This window comes from Macrosteles quadrilineatus, unplaced genomic scaffold (assembly GCF_028750875.1).
Source record: "Macrosteles quadrilineatus isolate MER2022 unplaced genomic scaffold, UCM_ALF_1.0 Scaffold_6__1_contigs__length_79288215, whole genome shotgun sequence".
NCBI lineage: Eukaryota > Metazoa > Arthropoda > Insecta > Hemiptera > Cicadellidae > Macrosteles > Macrosteles quadrilineatus.
The window spans coordinates 11,306,998-11,330,163 of record NW_026542599.1 but is presented as its reverse complement, the minus strand read 5'-3'; the positions used below and the strand labels follow the sequence as shown (position 1 = coordinate 11,330,163).

The window sequence follows — 23,166 nt, the reverse complement described above, 5'->3', positions numbered from 1 at the left end:
ATAAAAAAATCCCATGTTATTCTTATGGAGAATTTTGTAAAATGTTGTAGTTGGCTTGTCTATGGATATATTTTGATCAAACTTGGCGGATTTATTTATTTCACACTAAGCTATTGATACTTTAATAAAGAACACACTTAGTTTCACTGTAGCAGCTAACCTAGGTACTCTTTAAACATAAATGTTAATTCAATAGATTATTTTCTTTTCCTACAGTTACCTAACAATGTATATGTTCTCTCACTTATTTGAGAAAGCAAAGTGGCCAATTCGGTCATCAGTGAGACAATGTTAACATTGTCTCACTCTAATTACTTTGTCTCACTCCAGATTTGCAACGTGAAGGCACGAAATAGTGAGCGCGTAACATGCAGGCAACGTCGTATGCGCGCGAAATACGTTGGCAGCACTGGCTGTAAATCAGCTGGTCAGCTGTTGTACTGTTGTATTTGTCACGTCACATTAAATATTATATTAAAAGTTCACTTCTATGTAAAAATAGGTTATCTTTCTTCACAAATTTATTTGTTTTATGGTAACTGTAGGAAAAGTATAATGTGCAACTCGAGTTCAAAGTACAATTGCCTCACTCGAGAAACCATTCCTCACTCGCCTACGGCTCGTGAGTAAGGATTTCTCTCGAGTGAGTCAATTGCTCACTTTTCTCACTAGTTGCACAAATAACTATTTTCTCTCGACACTCACTCACTCCACTACCACCACCACACGACATAAACTCACAAATCCAAAGACAACAAAAGATTGCAATCTAGGTGAATGCCGTTGGTTATATGAGCTTTCACTCCTGCTTTTTACTTGTTGTTATTTGTTACACTTCTTTTAATGCTTTTAGAATTAAGTCTAGCTGCCAAAATACTCTTGCTATTAATAGGTGCTTGCCACAAACCGCCTTAGAACTAGTTTCATAATTCTTTGTACTTAGAAAACAAAACTAAAGAAAAAAGAGAAAAATCTGTAAACTTTGTTTGTCATTTTTTTAAATCTATTGGTCCTCCCCGTCCCCGACAAGTTTTGTAAACTTGGCGAGGCCATGCTTGTAATATCCTAAATAAATATATTTGAATTTTGAATTGAAAATCAATCCAGGCAAATGGAAATTTGCTTAGTCGACAGGTTTGCTGCAGCGGGGGTATTTAATAATTTGTATCAACTTAGCCACAGCTATGTGAATCGATTGCCTTTGATCTTTACTTTATTTTAATATTTATTATTCAACAGTTGTTGCTGGATTGTTAAAATGTTTAGTTTTGTTTATATAATGATTTTTGTATAATGATGTTTATATAATGTCAGTTCTTGATTAGTTTAAGATTTTCGAAAAATACTCGTGTATACTGTATAGTGGTTCAACTATTTATACGTATTAAACATCACTATAGGCTGTTTGTTGTTTATTCCATTAATGGTTTTGTATATGTGGTAGTACCATCTATATAATTAATACGCTGCATGAAACTTTGTCGGTTGAACTCCTCCGCCATTTCTTAACCGATTTTATCCATTGACGTCTCATTGCAAAGAGCGTGTCGCGTAGATTTGCAAACTAACCTTACATTTTTGAAAAAGTCCCTTGGGCTCTGCCCCAGTGGCTGTTAAAGTTCCCATGTTATCCTTATGAAGAACATAATTGTTTACATTTTGATCAGCTGTATATTATAATTGCTGTTATTTTTCATTTCAAAGTCTTTCAAACTCATCGGAAAAGTTGATAGGTAACTTTTACTTGTTTTAAAATAACTACTTTACTTCTTTGCAATTGCTCGATTTCTAGTAAACACTAGTGTAATATTAAAGTAGTATTGTGTATGCACACAAATATCAGTGCGTTGTCGAACAGTATTAGAAAGTGAACTATTTACGTATAGTCCGGTTAGCGCAAACTTAACCGGGTGTGAAAATTCAAACTGAACAATAATCCAAGTATTATGCCGCAATTGAAGTTTTCGAAGTGATACTATGGCTGCGGCCACACGGGCGTTTTTTCACGCAAGAACGCAGCGTGAAAAAACGCGAGAAATATGAGCAGCATTAAATGTAATGAGATATGCCACACGCAGTGTGTTTTCCCGCAGTAGCGGGCGACCATTTGTTTCAATGCTACTCTAATTTTTCGCGTGTTTTCACGCTGCGTTTGTGCGTGAAAAAAACGCCCGTGTGGCCGCAGCCTATGTGTGTGGATGTGGATGTTTACAAAGCTAATGACTATGGTCCGATTTTGATTAATTTTGTTATGTATATACTAATCCATGATCTGTGTACTAATAATCCTCTCCGGGCTTTTTTCTATTTCTTAGAAATTTATTTTTAATGGTGATTTTCCCATAACTGTCCATAAATAACGGTAAACTATTATTTACTCAAAAACGGATTTCGATTGAAATGTAGTATGTTTCAATCCCTTTAAACAAAATATAGTTTAACTCTCATTTATGTGAAAGTTACGGTTCAAAGGTTATTGTAACTCTTGTGATTTTCCCATAAAACCCAGAAAGTAACAGGAAAAATCATATTTTTAGAAAGGCGGCTCGACTGATTTTGATTGAAATATAGTATGTCATGGTCCTTGTAGCTCTAATGCTCTAAACCAAATGTAAGACCCCCCAATAGTGTAAAAATTACGGATCAAAAGTTATTGCAACTTTTTGTGATTTTCTCCATAAAATACCATAGTTACTCCCACCGCTTACCCATGATATGCCTTGTGTATGTGTCAGATTACTGCTTTTGTGGTTTATTAGTTTAACAATCCTTATCAATTCAGTAAACCTGTGTCATACTGTAGGTAAAATTCGAACAAATAATTGGCGTATACTTTGGAATATTTTACTTTTACTTTAAATATTGTCAACAAACACATCTCCAAAACATCTTATTAAGACAAAAGCCAATAACCAAAAAACTAGTTTCCAGCAGTATTTTACAAACTCCATCGAGTAAGAAATAAACCTCAACAAAGCTTGTCACAACCCTAAACCTATCTGTAAGCAATACGCGACGATTATGAGTAATAAAATTGTGGCATTCATACTTTGATTACTCGCAATAACAACTGCACGAAGGGCGCAAATCGTAAAACACTTTGATCAGGGATGATAATACAATCAAAGGCCCCCCTCCCCCCTCCCCCCCCCCGTACAGGGGTAGGATTAATGTGAGATGAATTGCCTAAGTGTTCTCCCCCGCGGGTAATAGTTATGCTAATAGCCACATGTGGCTCTTTGGCGATGTGATTTTTATACGCGTTTTATACGATACGTAACTCGTTTGAACGCCGTGAATCTGTTTTGAACAAGTGGATCGGGTTCGAACTGTGTGAATCAGTTGTGAACTGTGTGAATCAGTTGTGAACTGTGTGAATCTGTTGTGTACTGTGTAAATCGGGAACTGCGAGAATCGGTTGTAAACTGTGTGAATCTGTTGTGTACTGTGTAAATCGGGAACTGCGAGAATCGGTTGTAAACTGTGTGAATCGATTGTGTGCTGTGTAAATCGGGAACTGCGAGAATCGGTTGTGAACTGTGTGAATCGGTTGTGTACTGTGTTAATCGGGAACTGTGAGAATCGGTTGTGAACTGTGTGAATCAGTTGTGAACTGGGTGAATCAGTAGTGAACTGTGTGAATCAGTTTTGAACTGTGTGAATCAGTTTTGATCTGCGTGAATCAGTTTTTAACTGTGTGAATCAGTATTGAAATGTGTGAATCGGTTTTGAACTGTGTGAATCAGTTGTGAATTGTGTGAATCAGTTGTCAACTGTGTGAATCACTTGTGGACTGTGTGAATCAGTTTTGAACTGTGTGAATCAGTTGTGGACTGTGTGAATCAGTTTTGGACTGTGTGAATCAGTTTTGGACTGTGTGAATCAGTTTTGGACTGTGTGAATCAGTTTTGATCTGCGTGAATCAGTTTTTAACTGTGTGAATCAGTATTGAAATGTGTGAATCGGTTTTGAACTGTGTGAATCAGTTGTGAACTGTGTGAATCAGTAGTGAACTGTGTGAATCAGTTTTGAACTGTGTGAATCAGTAGTGAACTGTGTGAATCAGTTTTGAACTGTGTGAATCAGTTTTGATCTGCGTGAATCAGTTTTTAACTGTGTGAATCAGTATTGAAATGTGTGAATCGGTTTTGAACTGTGTGAATCAGTTGTGAATTGTGTGAATCAGTTGTCAACTGTGTGAATCACTTGTGGACTGTGTGAATCAGTTTTGAACTGTGTGAATCAGTTGTGGACTGTGTGAATCAGTTTTGGACTGTGTGAATCAGTTTTGGACTGTGTGAATCAGTTTTGGACTGTGTGAATCAGTTTGTGAACTGTGTGAATCAGTATTGAACTGTGTGAATCAGTATTGAACTGAGTAAATCGGTTTTGAACTGTGTGAATCGGTTGTGAACCGTGTGAATCGGTTTTGAACCGTGTGAATCAGTTGTGAACTGTGTGAATCGGTTTTGAACTGTGTGAATCGGTTTTGAACTGTGTGAATCAGTATTGAACTGTGTGAATCAGTATTGAACTGTGTGAATCAGTATTGAACTGTGTGAATCAGTATTGAACTGAGTGAATCGGTTTTGAACTGTGTGAATCGGTTTTGAACCGTGTGAATCAGTTGTGAACTGTGTGAATCGGATTGATTTTAAAAGGTTGTGAATCGGTTTTGATTTTTGTGAAACGGGTTTTGGAAGCGATTTAGTAGTACTACATCGATTTTAATCTGAAGCAGGTTTTATGGAGTAACAATTGGGTTACCGGTATTGCATTTTCACACTAAAAATGTAAAATTTTGTAATACAATTCTGATAGCTCGAAGAAAAAAGTTTAAAAATTCCAAAATTTGTAATCCTATTTGACATTTTATGTGTAAACTTTTGTGTTTTGCATGTTTGTGGATAGATTTTGATCAAATTTAGAAAATGTACTCATTTTATATTACGCTATTGACATCCCACTTAAACATACTTTATGACCTTCCCTGTAGTAGCAAAACCTAAGTACTCGTAAAAGCTAATGTTATTTAAAAAGTGAATATATGTGACACGTATGAGGAAATATTTTAGGTAAAACCGAACCAAGCAAATATAAATTCACTTAAGTCTGCAGGTTTTCTGCGATGGGGTATTTTTTATATTTAAATCTCACCATGATTATAAGCTAATGGTTAAGGAGTTAATTTTCACAACCTTTACGTCAAGTTAAAACACAGATATTAGGATGTACGACAAAGAACATCTGTATAGGGAGTCCTCCCTCCTCCCTCGGGACTTCGGTGATCCCTGGATCGTCTACTGAATATTCCGGGACTCAACTTTGTGGCGGACACTCCCACAGCAACTAAACAGTCTCTGACTTGGCCTTTGTAAAAGTAATTATCAATCATCAATCAATTATCAATTATCAATTATTTAAAAGTAAAAGTCAATGTAAAATATTTAATGTTTAAAAGATGACGGAGTTCTTGGCGGATAAAATTGTCATTACTTTCATTAGTTTTTTAAACCACAATATTTATGATTTAGTATAAATATACAAATTACGTAAATACAGAACCATGCATGGCTTTGGTCACATTGTTCGTGTACAGTTGGATCTTTTAGCTAGAAGCGGTTAAGGTGCGGTGGAATATCTTTGAAGATGAACCTATTTGGCAGTAGTGCGATCATGTGTTTATATGGGTCAAATTTTGAGGTTACAAATTATTTATTGTTAGACTGTGGTTAAATCAAAACAAACAAACTGGCATGTTGTCAATCAATAAATAGGCATTTAGGGACCGTGTTGTACTTGCGAAAGAATGCCCATTTAAGATCAAATGAAATGATTTTAGTATATTTCATTGTCTAATTTATTACAAAAAATCTGTATTTAGGCTACCGCATTTTATAAACCAAACTCCAATATTGCTTCCTTGGCCTAGCATACCTAATACCTAATATATGATACCTAATGTTATCCTGTTTGTACGAGGTGAACTTGTCTGATTAGTGATTGCATTCATGAATTATCAGCAATATAATTAGATGTTAATTATAATTTAAATGGGTCAAAACGTTAGTCTATAAAGGTTAATCTCGTCATCTAAAGAGTAGCATATTTAATTCTGGCCCCTAACTTGAAACCCAAATCCAAAAGGCGGGTCTATATTTTTTAGATGTTAAGAGATTTCAAAACTAAACGTAAATTATCATTAGTGTATGTCCCAACAGTTATTTTATGTGTATCCCAGTCACAGCAACCACATCTATATAATTAATACGCTACATGAAACTTTGTCGGTTGAACTCCTCCGCCATTTCTTAACCGATTTATCCATTGACGTCTCATTGGAAAGAGCGTGTCGCGTAGATTTGCAAACTGACCTTACATTTTTGAAAAAGTCCCTTGGGCTCTGCCCCAGTGGCTGTTAAAGTTCCCATGTTATCCTTATGAAGAACATGATTGTTTACATTTTGATAAGCTTTATATTTTAATTGCTGTTATTTTTCATTTCAAAGTCTTTTAAACTCATCGGAAATTATGATGACTTTTATTTGATTTAAATAACTACTTTACTTCTGTTCTGTATGTAATTAGAACAAATAATAAATGTATTTGTCAAAGTACAATTAACCAACTTTATTCAACACCAATAAAAACAAAGTGAACAAGTAAACATTATAACCAGCTGATAATAGTTATAGAATAAATAAACAACTAGGGGCTTGTAGGGACAAAAGCCCCTAAAAAACCAAAATACATAAATTTTTTATCAACCTCCATTGGTCATTTATAAATAAGCACTGATTTTCTAGCATTATAATATAGTTTACAACACAAAATGTATACAATATATTATATACAGTAGATACATTTACATTTAAATGGTGGTTTGTAGGGACAATAGCCTCTAAAACAGTAAACTTTTTTATTTTGAAAATAATAAGCATAAAAAACAATTAAAAGGTTTAATTCAAGTTTTATTTACATGAATAGAAATCACTACTTACTTATTGCATTTGATAATCAGTCAGAACCTCTGGATAAACTATGTTTTTTGTATATGAATTGTTTTCTGTATTGTTCTGTTCTCTTGTATTTGCCATATACTCTGATTCCATCTGATGACTTGACTCTGCTAAATGCAACATATAACTGACCGTGTGTAAAAACTGGTTTATCTAAGTAAACTCCAGCTTTCTGGAAGGTTTGGCCTTGGGCCTTATTGATAGTTATAGCAAAGGCAAGTCGTAAGGGAAATTGCAGTCTTGACATGTGGAAAGGCATGTTAGGATCTGTTGAAATAAGCTTTATTCTAGGCAAAAATATTATATTTCCCTTTCCAGATCCCGTAATAATTTCTAATTTTATGCATTTCTCAAACATGCTTAATACGATTAACCGCACGCCATTAACCAAACCTGAAATTCATAAAAAGTACAGCTGGTATCTATATCAAAGGCTATGAGTACACGGATTTTCAGAAATACAACTAATACAAATCTGTGGCACAGCTGTTTTAATTTCAAAAGATGTAAACAAATTAAACCCCATGTTGTTTTAATGGGAAAAGTTTTATTCTGTTGCGAATTTATGGTAAAAAATAAGAAAAATGAATAGTTTTCCCTTAAAATTCACGTCAAGACCTTTAAAATAAGACCCCTCCCATCCTTCTACGGCCATCCAGTCACTCACAATTTCTTTACAAAAATTTGACTTACGGAATTATATATATAGATATAGATAAGTAAAGGTAGACATTTAGGATGTAACAACTTCTTTGCAATTGCTCGATTTCGAGCAACGTGTTGTGTTGTAATTAATATATTGATCGATAAATATTTTAATATTTACTCATATAATTAACTATTTTCAAAGCAACCATCACCTATACTTTGGAGACAACAATAAAGTAACAACTTATTCATATTCATTAGTTGATTTGGAATTAGGAATCACGTCTCTATTTCACAGTAAATATTCTCTAAATGGCCAAATACTTTTATGAAAGTAGGTTAGAGGGTTTAATAATTAAAGTATATTTAACTATTCTCAATTCCAAGAATATATGCCAATTTGTTTGTTTTGATTTAACCTCAAAATTTTACAGGTCTGAACACATGATCACACTACTGCCAAAAAGGTTCATCTTCAAAGATATTCCAGCACACCTTGACCGCTTCTAGCTAAAAAAAATACCATCGATATGTCGAATTATTGACAATGCAACAACAAGCTACGACCGATTAAATCAATCGATAAATCATTTCAATACATGTGATTGCTTACAATCGAAGTTTACAACTGTTGACTTGTACTCCTTAGGGACTAAACAAGGATTTTTACTTCCTAGGGGCATAGACAAATAGAATATAGACCGTCAGCTGTGCCACGTTTACCATAGATTCTGGCGCACACCGTTGGGAGCGCCATGTAGTTACGGCGTATGCGCTACGTAACTTCACGGTGCTCCCAACGGTGTGCGCCAGAACCTATGGTAACCATGGTAACCGCAGCACGGCTGGCAGTCTATATTTAATTCTGTTTATCTATGCTAGGAGTAAAAGAGCTACTTTAGACCCACAACGCATGTACTTTTCACTTTTCACTATGACGAAACGATATTTTGATTGATGCATAACCAACACACCCTTGACTCAATGTTGCCAACTGTGTCACCGGGGATAATTAATTCGCAACTGGTCAATGCTGCCACTTGAGCCCCGCGGCTTAACTTCCCCCAGGTCTTAGCAAAAATAAATCAATCATTGCAGAGGGCTTAGGGTGACTTTTGTACATGTGGGGCTTATCCCCCCCCTCCAGTGTTGAGCGGACTAACCCCCGGGCTGGTATACTGGCGTGACGAACTATTAGTAAATTAATTATCCTTGGCCGATAAGAGGGATTCCATTGACCGATATGGCGTGACCTGGGGTCCTGGGGATTTTAGGTAATAATGTTGTCAACAAAGAGTATTTCGAGGCAAAAATTGAAATATTTCATGTTGAAGAAATATAACAGAAGAAATATAAGTTCTACGTTATTTTAGTATAGTTTATTCGATCTACCATAACCTTAACTCTCGTAAAGATATGAGTTCGTGAACGAGCATGATTGGACCATAGAAACGGGGGGCTTTATGGGGGGGGGGTTAGGGGTAAAACTTGGGTTTTCTCATTTTTTGCACTTAAAACACAATATTTCCCAATTTCTCTTTAAACATTTTAAAGACCTTTAAAACATCATTTGGTATATAGAATTGTTTTTGTTCGGTTATCGGTTACGTAGAAAATAAAAAAAAATGTAAATTTAAAATTTAAATTTAATTCTTTTGGAGAATAAGTTAACTGTTATAGTTTGCTTATTTCTGGGTATATGTTGATCAAACCTGGCCAATTTCTTTATTTTATACCAAGCTATTAATATTTAACTAAAAAACACACTTTATAACTTCCCCCTCTTCTGTAGCAGCAAACCTATCTACTCGTAAAACCCAATGCTATTTAAATAGATTTAAGTTAAGAGTCAAATCAGGCAAATGGAAATTCGCTTAGTATGCAGGTTTGCTGCAACGGGGGTATTTCTTGGTATATAGAGCGATTTTATATTAATTTAAATCTGGCTCTTGATAGTTTGGCGTTTTAACTCAAACAACTATATATTTTTAACTATAGCTGGTTTCATAATAAAATAACTTAAGAGATGAGAACAAATTGGCATAATCTAGTCGACATTAGAGACGATACACTACTTATTTTACAATAATTCGACGATAAAGGTATGGCATTGATTTTTTCAGTTTTTCTTTTTGATAGTCCTTATGGAACACCTTTTCACCAGTGTGTCTTATTTATGTGTATTTTATGAGTTTTTCTAAATAATTTATCCTAGATGTTACAGCGGGTGGATAGAATATTTTTATTTTATGATATTCTACAAAATGTATAACATATGATTTACTTTGTATCTGGTCGGTCACACAACTTCTAAAAGTGACAAATTTAATCTATCAACAGTTATAAGAAACTTATAGTGTATTTTATACCATGGGAAATCATATAATTAATTTATTCATCTATTCACTTCAGATTTTAAAACATGTTCCTATTTGGTAGAGCTATAGGCAAGCTACGTTTCCTATTTTTACCTCAACAACTTATCGTTATTCAATAAAACTACATATTTTAAACTTTTTCTCACCCCGTGAAATTTATAACAAAGTATTTAAGCAATTACATTTAAAAACGTACACTTTAAACTTATTCTAAGGTAGTAAATTCATATTTAGTTACCCAAACTTAAGTGTAACAGACGTCAAACCAGGCCTAATATTAGAAAGTAGGACGATAATTCTTCAAATAGTATCTAAATAATATATTTCATACATTCAAATTTTTTTCCCAAGATTTTAACATGCAAGTACAGCACGAGAAACTGCAGTTTGAGTCTACATCAGCATGTACAGCCGCGATCCTCACCGACGAGGTGGCCGAGTGGTTAAGGCGTTGGACTGCTAATCCAATGTGCTCTGCACGCGTGGGTTCGAATCCCATCCTCGTCGCAAACTTTTTATCACGCATTTAAGTGTTAAAATTGTTATATTTTCATAACAAACACATAACAAGTTCGTTTTGGCTTGTTTTAAGTATTTTGTTTGTCTAGTCGTAAATTTTCAGTTTTCTGAAATAATATTTTGATGGTTGTAGCACTTGTAGGCTACATTTTAATGCACTTGACCTTAACCGTGCACTAATTTGCTGGGATAAACAATTTTGAATTTATTTATAATTTAGGCTATTTATAAAAGTTTTAAAACAAATTTCAGGAACTGAATTGTGTTTAAGCGGTAAGTTAATAACTTAAAACTTTATAACATTTATTATTAAAAGAATGTGTTGGATTTTTGTATTCAGCAAATAGACCCCTAAATATTGATTTTTATAGACATATTGGGTATCAATTTAAAGCTCTTATCCTCTAGATGTGCCTTTTGCGGGTTTAGATGATATCCCGTAAAAACCCTTCGTCATTTAGGCTTCTAAAATTTGAGAGTTTTGTTGTCAATAGTATGAACTTTTTTCAAGTTTACATTTGTTTACATCAAAACAGATGGCCATAATACAATTTTGTTTACATCGACACGAAAATGGGGTTATCGTTACTGTTAGTTGGTGATGTTTTATTGAATTCAAGTAAAATATTGTAATGTTATCTATAAGTATAAAAGAGGATGTTTGTATATATATTTGTTTGTTTGTTTGTTTGGGGGTGATAAACTCGGACACCGCTGAACCGATTGCCACGAAACTTGGTACATACGTGTAGAATGTCATGGAATAGGTTTATACACCATCAATTTCGTGATCCGTCCAATAGGCTCCGCCCCAGTGGCTCTGGAGTTTCCCATGTTAACCTTATGAGAAATGGAATTAATGAATCTTAACAGCTGTTTCAATTAAACAAGTTGGTTCTGTTCTATGATGTTCAATAGCATTAAAGTTACAAGGATTACCAACAGGGTGCAGCACTATTATTTCTTTTACATTTATGACAACAGCTAATTTGCAACCAAAAAGGTGAGTGAGCGTAGCGAACGAGCTAACCTGAAGGCAAGTGAGCGTAGCGAACGAGCTAACCTGAAGGCAAGTGAGCGTAGCGAACGAGCTAACCTGAAGGCAAGTGAGCGCAGCGAACGAGCTCCAACCTAAAGGTGAGTGAGCGTAGCGAACGAGCTCCAACCTAAAGGTGAGTGAGCGTAGCGAACGAACTTCAACCAGGACGTGATTGAGCCATGCGAACGAGATCATCTTGAAAATTAAGAAGTTAAACGGGGCAAAGCCCGCGGGTTACAGCTAGTTAATTGTATAAAATGTAAAGAAGAAAATGACTTTGTGAGTATTGTAGATTTCGTGTTTTGATGGGATTTGCAATAGAAAATAGTAAATTAAAAAACTTATTTTGAAGTCAGTAAGTTAGTGAAGCTGGCTGCTAGTATGTACTAATCAAGTCAATATTGATGTTTTTTAATGGTGTTTAATAGGTTATATTTTTTCAATTAGATTTGTAATTAATATTGTTTAATTTAGATTGTAATATTAAAGTAAAAGAGTCTTTATAAAATACAGTTTTGTTTATCCCATAAGCAAATATTATCGTCACGACATTCTTTTAATCTGAAGAAAAGTTTTCCCAAAAGAAAAATTCAGTAAATAATGTAAAGTTATATTTTCTTGTACAAGAAAAAACAATTCAAACATTTTTACCAAGTGGGTAAGCCTTTTAATGCATGAGATTTAAATTCGTACATAGTGGATGTAATCATTTAGTAAAATAATAACACTTGTTTAGTATTTAATAAATATCAGTTTTTATGTGTTCACATTTTTAGATTCCAATCAATCATAAGCATCAATCATTATCTTAAGCATTAAAACATAAATAGGCTAAATTAAAATAATTAAATTAAATATGTAATGGATGAATGCGGTTGTTTACTAACTTCAACTTGAAGAACTTTTTGATCGTAAAGAAATAATTCTTTTACATATTTTTTGTCCTTAAACACTTTCAATAAATATGATTTGAACGATTATTTTTACGAAGAATGTTAACAGAATATCAGGCATTTATTATTCGAGTCACGAAAAAAAGATCTTTATAAATCCCCAAATATAACCTCCAAAACGGTAAAAATGACGGTTCAAAAGTAATTGCAATTTTTTGTGATTTTACCCATGGATCATCATAGTCACTCCCAACACAGAAGCAAGCTAATGGGAGAGTGTGTGTCAAAATGTTGATACCGTTTATAGAAGAAGGGATGCCAAGAAATAGATTTTACATACAATCTCCTATAAAAAAACGTAATGCCATGCGGATATTCGCTTGAGTTAAAGTCAAGGAAAAATATAGGGTTTAATGTAGTTTATACAATCATAGTTTATACAAGTTATGCTTAATGACATACAAACCCTGTTATATGTTCTGATATGAAAATTAAGAAAATCTTATCAACTAATAATCAATACAAGTGCACCTGTTGTTCGAATTCGAGCAATTGCAAAGTATTACAGGCGTTATATTTCAAAACAAATAACAGTCACAATTTCCTATGACAATTAGTCAACTCAAAGATAATGTAATCAATCACTCCACTCCAGTTACCGAAACTCAATGAACTGGAAACGAACTCACTCTGAAAACGAATGCTCTTGTGTGTATCGTGTGTTTACTATGAACAGCTGTAATTAATACAAATTATTCGTCTGTTTAAGTAAACAACATCTTTTCTTCACAAGAAATGTATTGGGATTTTGATGACCTGTGGGGCAAAGCCCGAAGACTTTCATTACAGAAATTGGTGAAAGGGGGCGTCTACACAAAAAATACTTAATTTTGACACATCGTTTGTAAAAATCCGTCCATTATTATCGGAGAAGTAGCGTTTCGTAGAAATTGCCTTCACGTATTATATATAAGGACACATCGGGCTGTATAGTTATTTAGATTGCAAGAACAGTGGCGGTTCCAAGGGGGTGGGGATACTAAATCCCCCCATTGAACCCTAGAAAAAAATTTTAGCATAGCACATTTTGTTTTAACGTAACGAAGATTTTTGAGTAGCCTACAGTCCTTGATGGCAAACACTGCTTTAGAAACTAAAGAAAGTCACCAAACGGCTTGATATACTGTAGACCGTGCCAAATTTGTAAGGGGGCCCCCATACCCCTCTCATTTCTTTCAAACCCCGGTAGCCCTCATTTAACAAGATACCAGAACCATCACTGTGTAAAGAATTCGGTTGCTGCTCTTAACTCTATATAAAAGCATAGACTAAAGGAGCAGGTCTAAATTACAAGGAAATGTGGTTCGGATTCCACTATAAGATGTAGCTCCCTTAGTTGCCATTGTAGTTAACAGTCCTGTCTAAGGAACATGTACTATATTAGTCAGTAACAAGACTACAAGATTGCACCACTCTACAGTAATCTTGATTGGCTTAAAATATCTACCTTCGTATGGTTGCCATTTGAACAAAAGTATTAAGTACTCTTTAATATATGATAAAAGGTAGGTCCCCGTACTCTAGACCGTACATTCTTAGACTTACTCAATACCTACAGATGTACTTGAAGACTGCATGTACCTATTGTTCCAGATGGAGTACAGAGCTCGACGGAGGGTAGCTACTCCCCCACATGCAGTCCACACCCCTTAGCCTTGTGTCTGGGGTCCGTGTGTCCCTCCCAGACTGTGGTGCGAGCCACGCGGTCGCCCCCAGGGCCCCTCACTCACTACGGGCTCCACGGGCCCCCAGCCAGCAAGATCAAGAGCCTCGGTCTCACCTGTGTAGTCTGTGGGGACACCAGCAGTGGCAAGCACTACGGGATACTCGCATGTAACGGATGCAGCGGCTTCTTCAAGAGATCGGTGCGGAGGAAGTTGATCTACAGGTGGGTGATTTGACACATTTAAATAAGGTCCATTCAAAGGCTGTTGAGGGAAAGTTTTTCAAACACATGTTTTGTGGATGTGTATTAAAGTCCGAGACGCTAACCGCTAGGGTAGCAACGTGTAGCAACACAACCCCCTGGTTTGTGACGTCAGTTTTGCACAGGGGGTAAAATTCCAAGGTGATAAAAATCTGCTACCCCCAACCATTGTGTACGTTTGTGGTCCTAACAATAATGTACCTCCCTCGAATAATTGTTTCAACGATGTTTTTTTGGGCATAGTAGCATTCTTACTATGGAAAGCTAACTGGTCCAGGGGTAGAGCGCGAGGCTTCTATCTCTAAGGTCCCAGGTTCAAATCCTGCCAATCACCGATTTTAAGCGTTTAGTTATGTGGTTCATCTAGGCATACCTGAAGTCCAAGCGGTACCGGGCTTAATTCTAGCGTCCTATGGGTATATGAATGTAAAACATTGAAAAGTAGTGTTTTACTATGTCCCACAAAAAAGTGTGAACTTACAAACTAAACTAAAAAACCCCGTTTAAAACAGGTAGTATGTTTAGCTATAGATAATAGTACACTATTTCCATATACGTCTAATAATTTTTATGGAGTTTAGAACAAAAATAATTTAGTAGTAGTTTGTAATTTTCTTACAGTTTTCATTGAAACCACTCAACAACAGTAATTCTTATAACCTTACCACAATTTCCATCAGAAGCGACACGGACTAACGCAGTAATTACTCTTAAAAATATGGTTGTAAGATACGTTGGTAAGGATAAAAGCTACGTGCGACTTAGTTCATGGGAACGTAGCAAAAAAGAGGTTCGTTAAAAAACCAACAGCAACGAGTAAAGATAAAAATTCAATAAGCCATGTACTTAAACAATCAAACGTGTAGCACAATAATTACTAACTGTTGTGTAATTAATTACACCTTTATAACATCTGCATAAGAGTAGACGTGGATATTCTAAATGCTGTCTCACAAAATAGAATTGACTTACAACATGACTCACGTAAAGAAAACCCTACGATAGAATCAGTAATTCAAGTCTCAACAGATAAAATCTCAAAAGAACAGAAAACCAATAAAAACAACCGGGATTCAATATCGTGATCTCCTTTTATAAATGGAACGTAGGATCTCGGTTCCGTTCCCAGGGGCCCTCTCTCTCATAAACTTATTGGACTCATTCGGTAGTTTTTGATTGGGCCGCAGCGCAGCGCCGTGTCGGGGCTTTGCGGAATTGAACCCTCAAATCCCTCTTCAGATTGATTCTGATACCTCTCTCTCTCTCCCCTTCCAAAACACCCTCTCTTCTTGTGACACTTCCCTCTAATTCCATCAGAGCAAAGTTTCGTTCAAGAATGTCATTCAAATAGCATTACATCAACGGATTCTGTTTTTGTCAGGGGATTATGAAAAGATTGGAAGTTTCTGGTGAGTTTTGGATCGGAGCGGTTGAAAACTTTTCAAAATGTTTTTCTTTGGGATATTTGGAAATAGTTTTATCCTTCAATGTGTTATTTTTAAACAAACATATCTTAATTAGACGGTTACAATGAAATACTGTTTATAACTTTTTTTTTTTATTTGTTGTGGACACATTATTATGATTGCGTAGAGATTAAATAGCTTTTACATACGTAAACCCACCTGAGAATTATTTTTCGGAGACCTCAGACTTTTAGCATACAGAAATATTGCGTAGAACGATGAATTGTTGACTTAATTGCAGATTACACAAATTTTTCTGAGAGGTAAACCTACACTTTTAATCAATATAAAGTTAAGTATATCGATTTAGGAGATGGGTCATCCCTTTGACCCATCTGGGTTTCACCACTATAACTCTGTTCTAATAAAGTTTTTTGTAGTTTATATTAGATTGTTTATTAGGTACACTTTCATACCTGTTGGCAAAAACAACCGAATGAGTAATATTGATTATTGGATTGTTTAATTCGATGTATCGTTTGGTTGGTTAGGTTAGGTTACTCTTACCTAACTAACCAAACGATATATCGAATAATCAATATATTGATCGATATTTTCATTCGGTTGTTTGTGCCAACAGATATATAAGTGTACCTGATCGCCAAAAGCTTATCGTGATATTTTGATTTTAGTAACTATGTAAAAATCAACAAAACTATTTGCTACCAAATATTTAATAACAGAGACCTCTTGTAAAAATATCACAGCGAAAAAAAAAATAAAATAATAGTCTTTATACTGTACCTCGATTTACTTATTCTACTCACACTGGTAATTAAAAGTTTCAAAGAAATTACCTGTTTTTTACCCATTTCTCCTTTTTCCCAGATGCCAGGCAGGAACCGGACGCTGCGTGGTAGACAAGGCTCATCGTAACCAATGCCAGGCTTGCAGACTCAAGAAATGCCTCAGCATGGGCATGAATAAAGATGGTGAGTGAGCATGATTGTTTTACGTTTGTGGAGTTAAATCAAATATATGATTTGAAAGAAATATTTAAACTTGATCTTCACTATGGTGTCATCAGTCAGATTTTCACAAGATACTAAAACTTGTTGCACTTATTTGCATCTTCCAATGCCGTACTGTTACTGTTACTATAGAAAATTTGATAATTTAAAATCCGTATTGTGATATAGCCTGTTGGGATAGCTAAAAGGATTTGATCGATACCTTATCACTCATACGTTGATGATTTAACTCCTAAATTTGACAGAAAAGTAATCTATTTGTTTAGAATGGAAATTTGTGTATTTTGTAAAACCAATTTTTGAAAATCTTGACTAGTACAGTCGTTTTCCATCTTGAGTGAAAGTCCAAGTCAATTTTTAACTAGCTGAATTATTTCAAAAATCTATATTATTTCCTTTACAAAAAAAATACACAATTTCCAATATAGTTTCATAATTTTGAATTTTAACATCGCACTTTTAATACTTTAATACTTTTTCCTGAAATGGCGACCATTTACTTGTTTAGTGATGAATGAAGACAACACCTTTTTCAATTTAATCAAGTCAAATATTATATAAATGCTGAAACAGTAACACTCAGTTAACAAAAAGGTCAAGACGATCAATATTGACATTTATTTAGACAAATGCACAACACAAAACACAACATTAAGCAACCTACTTGGGCATCTTCCACTCCATGATTGCAAACTCCGGACACATCTCCACTTTCTTCCTGAGCGCCTCACACTCCTTCGAGGACGTCCACAGACTCTTGGGGCAGTTGAGGAAGCAGTCGCGGCGAAGACATTCCTCCAGTTCGAACGCTCCGCTCTTACATTCGCCGTTGGAGTCGATTTGAGAAGATATCTTGGCGTGGCACTTGTCAATAGTGGAAGAAAGGTTCTTCTTCTCCGGATATGTGGCTGTGAGAAGCTTCTTCACCGCAGGCAAGTCCAGCTTTCCCTCTGCAGTCAAAAGGTTGCTCTCCTCGAACACACACTCAGCTGTGCAGACTAGCGCGCTTTTTGCTTCATCGAAGTCCATTTTGGAGGGAATCGGGAACTTGGCGGTGCAGACGGGAATGTTCTCCTTCATGACGTCGGGCAATTTCTTCTCCTTCTTGCAGCACTCATGGGGCTGTGGAGTTTTATCCCCGGGCTTCGGTGGGTCACATTCGTCCCCCAAAGTACCCGCGACTACAAACACAAGTAGATACGTCCACTGCATGGCTGACACTGGCGCTGTCAGCTGGAGGCTTGTATTTATCACACCATGACAGAAGGACGTGACTTGGTGTTTTGCGCGGAAACAGCTCTTGTGACTGCAGCTATTTTGCACCGTGAACATGTTATTCTGCCAAGTGCTTTTGTTCGCTGCTTCATTGAAACGTCATATTAAGGTTGATTTTTGATGATTTGGGCAAGGTTTTGTGGTGTCCGGTTTGTCTTTCTATTTGTGACATAACTTTATTTGTAATGACGTGTAATAGATTTTACTAATTGCTCCCTTTATTATCTGGTGGCATATATTACATGTTACCGGTGATGAAGTAAATAAAATTCAACAACCATATACCATATACTTATTTTCCCCCTCAAAGGCGTGCAATATTACACACTGTCAGGTCAACATGAAACTAACGTATTGGTTTTATGCTACAAACGTGAATTTAAGATTGAAAATAATCATATTGTGGTGGATAATTACTTTGAGAGCATAGAGCAAAACTTTATACGTAAGAAATCTTGCATACTATCATTGACCATATATACCTACCTATAGATATATAGTATATATAGCTATAATATATATGATATATATCTATTATATTATTAAAGTGATACAATCAAATTTTATGTAAACGGTTCACATCAAAATGAAGCTTAGAGTGTGTAGATTTGCCGAAAATTATTGATATGGACGAATTTCCTAAGGGCTCTGCCCCACAGGCTGATTTCCAAAGGGCTACGCCTGGCATACTTCCAAAGTTTACATGATTTAATTTAATACATGATTTAATTTAATATAGTTAATGAAACAGCTGGTCAGTACAATGAACTGGTGTTTGTTTATTTACTCGAAAAAGATGTTTGTGGTGCTTTATGTAGATTTAGGAGGGTTATGTTTGGTTTTAAAGAAAGGTTGTATATGTTTTGTAAAGTATTGCTCAAAGTTTCATTTTTTAATTTATATAGTAAGCTACATATGAAGAGAAGAGGCTAGACTATTGAAGAATTATGGTAAAACATATCATTCATGAATCATCAATATGAAGTAATTGATGCTATTGCTACATTAAGGTATGTTATCATATTCTTATGGATCTATTAACATCAAAAGTAGGGGTTTGAAAGTAAATAGGTTTACGCTTTTAAATAAGTTTATATTTTCAAACTAAATCATAGAGTTGCCGTTTTTAAAAACACACATCAGAATTACTTTAACAGCTCTCTAGGTCACATTTTTATCCCGTTGCAAAGCACGGGTATAGCAGCTTGTATATATATATTGACTATATATACCTATAGGTATAAATAGCTATATATACTATATACCTATAGGTAGGTATGTATGGTCAATGATAGCATGTGCAGAACGACACACTGCATATTTGTAATCGGTACAGAACATTGATAAGAGTCACGTGACGAATTTATACCTGTTGTAAAATAGATGCGGTCTCTTGTATTTAAATGATCAACTTGGTCAGCTTCTAAACCCTTCCTTGATGATAAATTTGTCTTCAGTTACTAAAGTAGACATCCCTCATCTAGACTAGCAAAGCGAACGCGTTGTCGAATTATCTCAATGTGCTAATATCTAAATTATATTTTAGGTTTTATTTTTAATGCTATGATATTCTATGGGATAATTAAATAGGCCATAGTGTACAGTACAAGGCCCTTTCGGTTTTACATGATTTAAAAAAAAACTAGTTGTAATGCCCGTGCTTCACCACGGGGCAAGAATACTTGGGAGAATAATGAGGGTCCCTAAAATCTACTGTAAAAAAACAGTTACTGGCACTTACCGTGGGTTACAATATACTGTCGAATCTCAATCGTACATATTTCTTATTTCAATGAAAATCTCGTGTGTATTTGCATTAAACTGAGTGTCAGAATAAAAAATAATAACTTTATCGTAATGTAAACATCTATGAAAAATGATGAGAATCAAAATATTAACTCCGCGGAAAAAATATTAACAAAAACTATAAAAACCCAAATATTTTTATCAGATCCTTTAGGAGGGGTTTTTCGAAAACCTGATATTTTTGGGAGAATTATAACACCAAGACTTCTCATTCAAGTGGTTGATAGATGTGCGGCTTAGCGTTTTCTCAATAGTTCGTAATCTTTGTTCGCTTTGTATGATGGCGAGTAAAAAATAAGGCAATAATTTACAACTTACAACAGTTCACTCTGTCGGTGGTTTTATTGAACTAGCACTTAATCTATTTTATAAACTGAACACAACTTCAACATGGAAATGGGGTGAATATTTCTCGTAATGTATCCATGGGTGAATTTAAATTATTTTCAACAGGTCATTGAATTAACACACTTTTACAACGTATCACTATCAGCAATACATACACTTTTTAACCACTCATGGCCGCATCAACACATACATTGTGATATACTGTTTTACCAAAATAAAACGCATATCGCAAACACCCTAATCCTCAAACACACTTTGGTTGAAACAAACACAAATCCGGACCCCGACAGGTGACACGTAGTTCCCGCCTCCGCCGCAGACTCAAGCGTCAGTAGCGCTAGCGTCGCGGATTATCGGATCGCAGAAACAATTTGCCAAGTGGCGCACAAGTGTCGTAAATTAGCCCGTGACACCCCCTCGACGCCATCTTTACTGAAACCGATTCCATTTTGCCTCCCTGTAATTTGCTAAATAGAATTCTCTGTCAAGAGAGAGTTGTTCGCTACAGACGCGGCGCCGACGGTGTTCGGTGTCGCCAGATTTATCTATTTATCCGAACCTCTGTTTTCTGTTTATGTCAATTTGCAGTTAACGCTTTACGCTGCCTTTAACGTTTGGATTTTTGTAGCAAAGTTGCGATTTCATAGTGGAAAGAATAAGTTTGAAATAACGTAATCAGGAAAGATTTTATATCAACAGTGACAATACGTTACGTATTTTTAGCTGAATATAAGATTTGTCTATTTATCCTCCAACAGGGGGAGCGAGCTGATCTAGTAGAGCGGGGGACTTTGCCTCCTGAGGTCCCGAGTTCAAATCCCTCCAAATCACCAATGGATTTTTATCTAAGTGGTACTGTAATGCCACAACCACTAGGTATACCCTGAAGTAATGTGAAAACAATCCCAGGCTTATGCAAAAAATAACCTCGAACGTATATTCTCAGTAAAATGCAAAGTACTCCCTTTACTCTTATTTCGTTAGCATTGTTGTATCATAGATTAAGCATACTCCCTTAGGGGGTAAGGGGTCATAGATAATAGGGGGTAAGGGAGTATGTTTAATCTATGGTTGTATTTTTGTCGTAAATTTGCGTTTGTAGAGGTGTTCAAAAATGCGTCACAATCTGGAATAATTTGTTTATTTACGATTTGTAACACAGCAACACATTGTGGTGTATTTTTAAGTTATATGTTGAGGGTGAATGAATCATTGACTTTTGGATAGGTAATTTTGAACGTCCTACAGTATGTATGATGGAACCTGTCTGTTGATCATCTACCTGGGACTGTACCAGGTGTTTAACCATTGACCAGTCCTCAGGTAGATTTGGGGTCAGGAGACTGGTTCCATCATACAGACTATAGGACTTTGCTTTCCCTTCGTATCATAGGACACTAGGGTCTTGCTCGGAACCAGACTTTACTTCAAGCTACACCAATACACCTAGAGTCGCGGAAAGATCACATACGACCATTCGTGATTGGCGGGATTTGAACCCGAGGACTATGAGACCGAAACCCTACACTCTAAATAATAGGCTAGTCTTTGTGAAAATTGGGGTTTACATCCTTGAAATGGTTATGTAAACAGATTTCTATTACACGAGGAACCAGAACCCAGAACGGCCCCGAAATATTGTTTTTTTTATATTCCGGATGACTTGGACACCCAAATAAATAGGATAAACGAGGGTTACTGCAAGACAAACGTTAAAAACGCCATTAAACGTTGAACACTCGTTAAATACTAGCTTGGAGCGACAACTGCTGCGGGCAACCGCGCGTTCACGCATTCACCGCAGACGACACTTTAACAAGCGCCACCCGCCAAACAGGCGACCGCGGTGTCATTTGCGCGCCAATTTGTATAAACGGTGTCTAATTTGGCGCGAAATCTAAAGGGTGTTGTCTGCAGGGTGCATCACCCATTAGTCGGATTTGTTCCTGAAATGCAAAGCGTGATTTCAATTGAAGCAAGATGCAGACAATAGTATGAAATTGTCTGTGACTTTCAATATTTCTACGTATTTTTGAAAATGCGATTGCAAATTTACAGTGGATAACGTTTTCACAACACTATTCCGTAACACTAAAAGACTATTAGTACCCTACAGTGACCGATTTTAGAGGGGCATAAACATTTAAGACGGTACAAGCGAGATCATTCATCGAACTATATGGCATTTGACATCACAAAAGATCGGAGATAGATTGTAACAAGACCGAAGTTTGCACCTCTCCATTAAAGAACCCTAGATTTAACCGTAAAAATATATTTTGGAGTAATACCATGGATTAAAAGAAGTAGACATACTCCTATTATCTAAGTCTATACTCCTTTTATCTATGGTAATACCTACCTTGAAAGGTAAATTATAATTAAATTGCTCATATATTATTATTATCATCATCAATTGAGATGGGAACGCCACCTAGGTGCATATTTTAACCCAAATATGAGTAAAGGATGAGTCTGAGTGTGAGATGATTTGTGTAGAATAGTACACATACATCTACTTATACATACAGGGTTTTCAGCTTTGACTAGGACATACTTTACCAGATTATTTGAGAGGTCGAATAAAGCAAAAAAATTACTAAAAGGTGGTGCAAAGATTGTTAATATCGGACAATTATTGACTGAGCAGTTGCTGTTTTTGCAATGAAATAGTAAATACAATTTTACAACTTTTGGTATGGAGTAAAATTTGTACAAGATTTAAAGTTTTTAAGATAAGCTTTGAAAACAAAAAAAATTGCTGCCATTTTGAGATGATTTTTAATTTTTTTATTCATATTTTACACAAAGGTAGTG

General features: G+C 35.5%; 1 protein-coding gene and 1 non-coding gene across 2 annotated transcripts in view; both read left to right on the top strand.

Annotated features, from left to right (window-relative positions):
- Window positions 1-23,166, top strand: part of LOC128997340 (photoreceptor-specific nuclear receptor-like) — a 43,432-nt gene that overhangs the window by 3,881 nt on the left and 16,385 nt on the right. Inside the window, exons 3-4 of the mRNA XM_054422977.1 lie at window positions 14,150-14,444; window positions 16,778-16,881. Coding sequence (XP_054278952.1) covers window positions 14,150-14,444; window positions 16,778-16,881 — 399 coding nt within the window. The remainder of the gene's footprint in view (window positions 1-14,149; window positions 14,445-16,777; window positions 16,882-23,166) is intronic.
- Window positions 10,471-10,552, top strand: Trnas-gcu (transfer RNA serine (anticodon GCU)). Its single transcript has one exon. It is a non-coding gene; the product is annotated as a tRNA-Ser (tRNA).